This window comes from Oreochromis niloticus, linkage group LG15 (assembly GCF_001858045.2).
Source record: "Oreochromis niloticus isolate F11D_XX linkage group LG15, O_niloticus_UMD_NMBU, whole genome shotgun sequence".
Taxonomy (NCBI): domain Eukaryota; kingdom Metazoa; phylum Chordata; class Actinopteri; order Cichliformes; family Cichlidae; genus Oreochromis; species Oreochromis niloticus.
This window is the reverse complement of record NC_031980.2, coordinates 26,114,614-26,124,354: the sequence shown is the minus strand read 5'-3', so window position 1 is coordinate 26,124,354 and position 9,741 is coordinate 26,114,614. Positions and strand designations below refer to the sequence as shown.

The window sequence follows — 9,741 nt, the reverse complement described above, 5'->3', positions numbered from 1 at the left end:
TGGTGTGTGTCGGGCTGTGAGCTGCGAAGCTACAGCCGGCTGTATGCTTACAGCAACCGCGTGTGAAAAGCGCGTTCATGCAAACATCGTCGGGTCTGCCGTGGTATGTTTACAATGGGACTTCTGCTCCTGAACCTCTGTGCACAGCGTCTGCTAATCGGTGCTGTGCGAAGTCAGTTTACGCAGGACTGTAAGCTGTCATCTGTCGTCTGTGAGGCGTGAGCAGTGTTTGTCTTTAACATAGTTCACGGTGCAGCTGCTGACATAATGTGGATCCGAAGATCCATAATTGGCCTACCCGGGGTTGAAAGTCTCGATAAATGCACGGTGTTTCGGCGGGAATACCGGCTTCCGCGAGTGTGACGCTTATATTGAGCGAGGAAAAAATAAAAGAATATAATTTTATATTTATATTTCAATATCACAATAATCTTCCAATTTAGAACTACAAGTTTAAAAGAACTAACATAAATAAAATACACTTCAGCGAAATACTTCTAATTTATTTTCCCAAACCACGCGGAGCTGCACTATAAGGACTAAAGAGCCGCATGCGGCTCCGGAGCCGCGGGTTGCCGACCCCTGAGCTAGGGAAAGCATTATGTCAATTAGATGTCCTCACTAAGATATGAAAACAACTTTGAGTGTGTGTGACCCATCTCCTCCTGACAACTCCCGTCTCCTCCCGTCTCCTCCTGACTCCTCCTCTGTCCTCCTGACCCCTCCCTTTTCTCTGTGGTTCTGTCGAACGAAGCTGGTCAGAGAGCAGCTTGCTGTTGGTTGCCATGTTGCCTTTGTTTGCCATGTTGCTGGCGTTGCAACAGCAGCATAATAAAAGTTTGTCTGTGATGTCACAGCAGCGTGATTGATGAGGTGCAGGGTGGGACAAACATAACGCCTCCTCAGACGCATTTAGTGCCGATGCTTCAGGAAATCATTCCTGGCGTTCTTTCAGTGGCAGGTGAGCACACCTGTTGGACATTAGAGTCCACTCACAGATTTCTTCCAGAAACCAGCCAATCAGAAGAAAGCAGAAAGCAGCTGCACAGCTTTCGAGAATTTCTAACGATATATGGTGTGTCCAAATTAAGGGGCAGCATTTGTAGGTAATTGCATCACAGCGACGCGACGAAGGCTGTCCAAATTCGAAGACTCCTCCAAATGCGGCGACAAATGCGTCCTCCTTTTCCCCAGATTTGAAGGATGGGTCGGGTGTATCCTTCGTGGCCCACCCTATCCCAGAAATCATAGCGCAGCCTAGCCAAATCCAGTTTCTAACAATGGCGGCAGCTACTTAGTTTTAATATTACTCTTTCTGGGTCACAAAATAAACTTTTAAGATATTTTCTGGTGAGAATGTAGCTGTGTTAACTTCAAATATATGCTCAGTGTATCAAGACATCACATATTTGCAAAAGTGCTCCAATATTTGCTGTTACCCACCAGCTCGATAGCTGACTGGGAGGTCAAGGCTCACTAGAGCCGGTGAGAACACCGGACTCCCGGCACATTGTTTTCAGACCCCTGCAGTCTTCCGCTACTCAGGTTAAACATGATATATAAGTCAAATAGATAACTTAAAAATGTTATTGTTTATTCTTTTTTCAGTGTTTTATTTGTTCTTAAGTAAATCGGTTTGGTTGAGATTAAAGTTATAGTTTACACACAGCTGAATAAACATCAAACAGAAGTGTGAGATGAGCTTTCGAAGGACCCACCCTACGTGGACCAGTTAGGTCGGGTCCTTCGAAACATGCTGCCCCTGAATTTGGACATAGCCGTTGTGTTTGCTGCTCTGTCCTTCATCATGGGCTCCAGCAGCACCTTTCACAATAAAATACTTGTTTGCATTAAGATGAAAAAGGAGGGTAGCATACAGGAAACACTGCTCACATCCTGAACCGCTAACATCATGCGGTTATACCTACAGTCCCATCTGATTCATCTTGTTGTCAATCCATTTGACTTTGACCTTGGAGAAGAACGGAGGACTGTGATTGGTGGAGACATCACCGTGGCGATTCTCCTCCACACTGCGTCTGATAGAGCGAGCGTCAGCAGCTGAGAGGCCAATTTTAAGAGACAGGAGAGCCGAGACATGCGCGCCGCTGAGAAAGAGACACAGACACACAGGGTTACAGCAGTTAGCTGTAGGAGGCATCGTTAGGGTTAGAGTCATGCCAGACATGATAACAGGCGAATGATAACAAACACGATAACTCGAACAATAATGAATGATAACGAATGCTAATGAACAATAATGATCCATCCATTCGCTTCCGCTTATCCTTTCCAGGGTCGCGGGGGGCGCTGGAGCCTATCCCAGCTGTCATAGGGCGAGAGGCGGGGTACACCCTGGACAGGTCGCCAGTCTGTCGCAGGGCCAACACACAGGGACAGACAACCATTCACGCTCACATTCACTCACACATTCACACCTAGTGACAATTTGGATTATCCAATTAACCTATCCCCTCAAACTGCATGTCTTTGGACGGTGGGAGGAAGCCGAAGTACCCGGAGGGAACCCACGCAAACACGGGGAGAACATGCAAACTCCACACAGAAAGACCCCGGCCTGATGGTGGAATTGAACTCACGACCTTCTTGCTGTGCGGCAACAGTGCTAACCACCGTGCCACCGAACAATAATGAAAAAAAATAAATGATACCGAACAATAGCAAATGATGACGAATGAAAAAGAATGTTAATCAAAGAAAGAAAATGAATGATAACAAAAGCAATAACTAGAACGATAACGAATGACAACGAAGATAACAAATGATGAAGAAAGATAACGAACACGATAACTAGATGTAAGTAAAATTTATTTATATAGCACCTTTCATAGATAAAAAGTGCAGTGCTTCACAATAAAACCACAAATATAAATAAAATAATATCAAAATAAAAATTAAAAAATAATATAAAACAATGGAAAAAGTAATTAATAGCTTGTTTGTAGAAAAATGTCTTCAGCTGCTTTTTAAAAGAGTCAACGGAGTCTATGTAGCGTAATGACAACGGAAGAGAATTCAACAGCCTTGGTGCCTGTGCCTGAAAAGTCTGATCCCCACGTGTTTTGAATCTAGTACATGGGAGCAACAGTATCTTCTGACTTGAAGACCTAAGTGCTCAGGAAGAAGCATGAGGTTTCAACAGGTCAGAGATATACTGGGGAGCTTCACCGTGTTGAGCTCTAAAAGTTAAAACTAAAATTGTAAAATGAAATCTAAAATTTACTGTCAACCAATGAAGAGAAGCCAAAACTGGAGTAATATGTGAACTCTTGTTAGTGCCAGTTAAAAGTCTTGCCTCAGCATTCTGTACAGTCTGAAGGCAAGCAAAAGCTGATTTGTTGAAACAAGTAAAAAGATCTTCAAAAGTTGATTCTGTTCATCTGGACGTAGTGTTTTCAGTGGGAGAAACGTTTCGTCACTCATCCAAGTGACTTCTTCAGACTCAGCTGACTGCAGGTTTCCCCAATCTTATAAACAGTACATCTGCATAATGACTGAAACCAGCCCACTGAAGGAACAATGGGCTGGGAGGTCAGTTCCTCAATCATAATTATGCAAATTCTCATGACCATTGATTTGAATTTGAATTTATTTATTTAAAAGGGACAGTGCAGTTTAACATAGCTCAAGTGCAAGACATGAGACTGATGTACCGCACATAGGTTTATAGCTACTGCTAATTTTCAACAATTGTCCCTTGTTGGGCTTACAGTCTAAATAAATACATATTACAATAAAACATACATTTTCATAAAACCAAATTACATCATAAATACAATTACAATTAATAGACAATAATTTAAAATAAAATTAAAATCATCAGATAAAATGATTACAACTTTGGTTTCCCTTTAACCACACTTTAACCTTCAATGTAAAGGATCTAATGTCTGTAATCAGTTTGATATCGGTTGGAAGTGTGTTCCACAGATGGCAGGCCTTTATAGAAAAAGCTGACTGACCGAATGTAGATCTGCGATATAATATCTTGCAGTTGCCGTTCACATTACTCCTAGTAACACGATTACTGTCTTGTCTCTGGATGTATCTATTGAGACACTCTGGGGCCATCCTATTTATACATTTAAAAACTAATTTAAGATAACACCAATGATTAAAACTCTTAAAACTAAATAAGTTATATTTCTGTAAAATGTGACAATGATGCCACCGAACCGATTTTTTATCCATTATTTTTAAGGTTTGATTATATAAGGATACCAAAGGCTGAATTGTAGATGGTGCTGCTTGAGTCCAAACTGTCATACAATATGAAAAATGAGAAAATATCATAGAATGCATAAATAACTGAGCTGCTGAAGTGGGTATATAGTGCCGAATTAACTTAAAACAATTCAGATTAGCCTTGACCGTCTTAGAAATCTTCTTTACGTGCTTGTCAAATTTAAGATGTGAATCTAAGATTATTCCTAAAAACTTAAAATCTTTGACCTCCTTTATTTCTTCGTTCCCTAGGTTGATTTTAAAATCATCAGATGAATTTCGTTTCCTAATCGAAAAGCACATAGAAACAGTTTTTTTTAAATTCAGTACAAGATGATTTTGTTCCAGCCATTTTTGGACACCATTTAGATGTACCGTTAAGGTGTCTGCTGCTTCACCAGGTGACTTAGCTGGTACGTGTATTACTGCATCATCTGCATAAAGTTGGCAGTTGGCTTTTGGGCAGCTGGTAGGCAAATCATTTATAAACAAACTAAATAGCAATGGGCCAAGAACAGATCCTTGGGGAATACCGATTCTGTTTTCCAACATGGATGACTTTTCTTTATCAACCCTCACACACTGTTCTCTTTTGTAGAGATAGGACTCAAACCAGTCAACTGCTTGCTTTGAAAAGTCAAATTTTATCAACTTAGAAAGAAGTATGTCATGATTGACAGTGTCAAAAGCCTTTTTTAGGTCAAGGAACACTGCACCCACAACATTACCATTCTCCAGATTACCCTTAATATTTTCAACAAAATAGCAATTTGCCATTTCTGTGGAAAATTTTGGTCTAAAACCAAACTGCATTGGATGAAGCAGTTGATTAGTCTCTAAATAATCAATTAACTGTGCTGCCACAACCTTCTCAAGCACCTTCGAAAGAACAGGGAGTATGGAAATTGGACGATAATTACATATCAAATCACGCTCGCCTCCTTTAAAGACTGGAGTAACTACAGCCCTTTTCCAGTCAGTTGGGAATGTCCTATTTCTTATTGATAAATTTATAGGATGTGTTAAAGGTTTTGTCAAGAAATCTCTATATTTTTTAATAAAACAAGTGTCCAAGCCATAAATATCCTTTGCCCTAGAATCTGATAATTTCTCAATAACCTCTGTGACCTCTGCTTCATTAACCTCTTCAATAAAAAATGAGTCTGATGAATCGATAGGTCTGTTTTTAATAGTGACCACTGGAGAGCTGAAATTTTGCATTAATTCTTCTACAGATTGTATAAAATATTTGTTAAATTTGTATGCCATGGAACCCTTATCTATAATAATTGTGCCATTTATATTGACTTGCTCAATTTCCTTCCTGCTAGATGATCTGTTAATTAAATCGTTTAAATGCTTCCAAAGGGAGACATTATGACCTTTAGCTTTTTCTATAATATGAGTGTAATATAAAGCCTTAGCTTTACGCAATTCCATGACTACTTTATTTCTTAGGCCTTTATAGATCATATAATCCGTATTACCTTTAGTAGTTAAGGCTGTTTTTAACGCCAAATCTCGTCTTTTCATAAGTTTATGTATTTCACTATTTAACCATGGTAGATTTTGCTTCCTTTGCTTAATTTTGATACTTTTGGTATATTTAGATATTACTTCAGTCAGGGAGCTAGTCATGGAATTGCAACACAACTCCAAATCATCTGATTTTATAAGATGATCCCAGTTGCAATTCGCAAGCTCCTGTTCAAGCTGTACAATTTCAGACTTGGGAATAAATGTCTTTACATGGTCAGGGCTGTTTGTACTATAATACTGCAATCGTTTTTTAGTCAATTTCCTAACAGTTAAAATCATATTATGATCAGACAGACCAGTTAATAAGTTATATGTTTTTGTTATCCGATCTATTTTATTAGTGAATACCATATCAATTAGAGTTCTACTATTTTTGGTGACTCTTGTGGGTCCTTTAATTATTTGCTTAAATTGAAATTTTGACATAATAATTTTTAATTTTTGGTTATTAGTTTTATCCAGCCAGTTGATGTTAAAGTCACCATAAAATATTGTTTCTCTACAACAATTCAATTTTTTTACTGCATCTTGTAACTGATCATAAAATGAGACACTATGTGATGGCGGGTTATATAGGACAACAATATTAAAACACATTTGGGGGGAAAGAATCACCTGTAAAGCTAAACATTCAAGAGGAGTATTCATTTGTATTTCACTACATTTATACTTTTCTTTAATGAAAATCAGAACCCCCCCACCTCTACCATACAGCCTATCCTTTCTAAAACAACTGTAGCCAGGAATGTCAATCATGTTTGCTGGAATATTCACATGAAGCCATGTTTCAGTTAAACAAAGATAATCCAAGTTTGAGTCACAAAGAAGAGTATAAATCTGATCTATTTTTGGAATAACACTCCGAATATTTAAGTAGCCGCCAAGAATACCTTTGGGTTTAGATTTCAAGTCCCATAACACTTTGGCATGATTAACAGTTTGAAAGAATAGATATTGTTTTTGTTTCTGAACTGCACCTCGCTCAGTTTTCTCTCTCCTTGTTTCTTGGAAAGCCATGGTAGATTTTTCATTGAGCACGACGGTATGTTCCATTTTCGTCCCAGCCTTCAATTCTGTGACTGTCTCTGCATTCAAACGATGGGACTCACCATTACGATGCATTACAGAATCTGGTTGAAGTGTCTTTAAATAATCAGTAGAAAACGCTGCCTGCTCCTGGCTCGGATCTTGCCCTTCGAACAGGTGCTCTAGTTCCTTCCCAAATGCGCCGATCACAGCTGAGGGCTCCTGCATCTCCGTAACACACAACGGCTGCGCCTCAAAAACCGGCTTCTCCGGAACACACACCGGCCGCGTTCCAGCCACCGGCAACTCCGGATCACACACCGGCCGAGCCCCGAACACCGGCGTCGAGGCAAGGTCTCCTCTCTGTTCAAAGACCGATGGACCGGGATTTAAATGTATATCCCCAGCTAATAGTAATAATATAAACAAGGTTTGCAGCACACGCCCCTTGTGATGGTGTTTTGAGGATTGCGAGGTATTCTTTATTTTCTCATTTTTGATCCTTCTCATTGGAGTAAAGATGGAATATAACGCCAAATATCCATTACCAAACAGATGTAATTTTGTCTGGTTATCAGCGGTTGGGCCCATTGACCCTTCAAACGTTGATGTAGTCATGTCCTCTGCTGATTTTAACCATGATCCACTAGGAAATAGTAACAGCAGACAGCAATATAAAAGCATACAGGCCTTTTCTTGAACTAGCGACTTCTTGCGGACTGGTTTTCTTTGCTTGGAATCATCCTGAGAAGTGCTAAAAGTTTGCTGTAATATGTAAATCAGAGCATAAAATAGCGAAAAAGAGAATGTCAGAATAAAGAGCGTTACAGTGGAGCCCAACAACCCACACTCCGACTGTCCGACACGCTCGGTCGCCATTTTTGTGATCAACTAAGCTGCTCCAAGTCAAACCAAATGCACAAACCAAATAAAGCGAAACACAGAAGCACCTGAGCAACGAAGCTTTTTCAAATATGCACCAAAACAACTGAGAAAAGATGTCCCACAGCACAAGTTTTCCTTGAACTTCTTGGAATGGAGCAAACCACAAAACAAACAAACCAACCCACTGGGGAAGAAAAAAACTCAACTGTCCCTGGAATTTATCACCTCCCATCCTTCAATGCAGTGCAAGAAATGTTCAAGGCTTTGCAGCTCCTTGCAAGAAAAAAACAACTCAAGGTAAATATTTAAAGCCACCACATATTTCCTCCTTCAAATGCAGCTCAATCAGAGGACAGACAGGCTCCACGTTGCTTCTCTGAAATTTTTTGATCAACAACCACTGATCAAAGTCCAGTGATAAATGGCCATGAGTACCATTCACAGAGAGTTGGGGAATGGCTGCAATCACAGCATTGTATGATGGCGAAAGATGTACCCTTAGGACCTCTCCTCGATTCAGAGATGGTCTTTCCCTTTTCATGTAAATGGCCTCCTTGACTCTGTGCTCAAACCAGCGTTCCTCCCTGTCCAGGATGTGTACATCCTCATCATTGAAAGAGTGTCCACTGGCCTGTAGGTGTAAATAAACTGCAGAGTCCTGGCCTGATGAGGAAGCTCTTCTGTGTTGTGCCATCCGCTTCCCCAGAGGTTATTTGGTTTCCCCGATGTATAAATCCTGGCAAGCCTCCTGGCACTTAACAGCGTACACTATATTACTCTGTTTGTGTCGGGGGACCAGATCCTTGGGGTGGACCAATTTTTGACGCAGCGTGTTTTGGGGTTTAAAAGCCACAGACACACGGTGTTTAGAAAAATGCGTCTCAACTGCTCCAATACTCCTGACACATACGGGATCACTACAGGTTTTCGCTTAGGCAGCGATTGTCCTTCTCTCCTGGATCGGCTGGAGGTTTCTTTTAGCGCCTTCCCAGCTTTGACAAAAGTCCAGCTGCGATAACCACATTTACTCAGGGCCTTCTTGATGTGATGTTCTTCTGCTTCCCTGGCCACGGTGTCTGTGGGGATGGTGTTCGCTCTGTGTTGCAGCGTACTAATGACACCCAGTTTATGCTCCAGCGGATGGTGAGAGTCAAACCTTAAATACTGATCCGTATGCGTAGGTTTACGGTACACATCAGCTTTTAGATATCCCCCATTACTGATGGAAATCTCACAGTCTAAGAAGGCTAACCTGCCACTTTTCATATCCTCCCTGGTGAATTTGATGTGTCGGTCCACCGAGTTAATGTGGTCCGTGAAATGTGGCACGTCCTGAGATTTGATTTTCACCCAGCTGTCATCCACATATCTGAACCAGTGGCTTGGTGGTGTTTCAGGGTAGGATAGCAAAGCCCTCTTTTCCACTTCTTCTATGTACAAGTTGGCCACGATGGGTGAAACTGGGGAACCCATGGCACACCCATGTTTCTGCCTGTAGAACTGACCCTTGTATGTGAAATAGGTAGAATTAAGACAGAGTTCCAAAAGTAGACACACTTGGTCGATGCTGAGAGTGGTCCTGTTGCTGAGGTTGGGGTCATCCTGTAATCTGTTACGAACTACCTCCAACGCTTCCGTGACTGGGATGCAAGTGAAGAGAGATGTAACATCGTACGAGACCATGGTTTCATCTGCCTCCATAATGACATCTCTCACCTTCTCAACAAAATCCAAAGTGTTCTGGATTGATCAGTGGACTTTGATCAGTGGACTGTGATCAGTGATCAGTGGGCCTTGATCAGTGGTTGTTAATCAATGGTTGTTGATCAATGGTTATGAGAATTTGCATAATTATTAGTAAGGAACCGACCTCCCAGCCCATTGTTCCTTCAGTGGGCTGGTTTCAGTCATTATGCAAGTGTACTGTTTATAAGTATGGTGAAACCTGCAGTCAGCTGAGACTGAAGAAGTCACTTGGATGAGTGACGAAACGTTTCTCCCACTGAAAACGCTACATCCAGATGAACAGAATCAACTTTTGGAGAT

The 9,741-nt window shown here is 41.0% G+C and overlaps 1 protein-coding gene across 2 annotated transcripts in view; it reads right to left on the bottom strand.

Moving 5' to 3' along the window:
- Nucleotides 1-515: 515 nt before the first annotated feature.
- tnfaip2a (tumor necrosis factor, alpha-induced protein 2a) overlaps nucleotides 516-9,741 on the bottom strand; it is a 40,904-nt gene continuing 31,678 nt past the window's right edge. For both annotated transcript variants that reach the window (XM_025899091.1, XM_025899092.1), the window contains one exon: nucleotides 516-2,108. In XM_025899091.1, coding sequence (XP_025754876.1) covers nucleotides 1,925-2,108 — 184 coding nt within the window. In that variant the 3' untranslated portion in view covers nucleotides 516-1,924. The remainder of the gene's footprint in view (nucleotides 2,109-9,741) is intronic.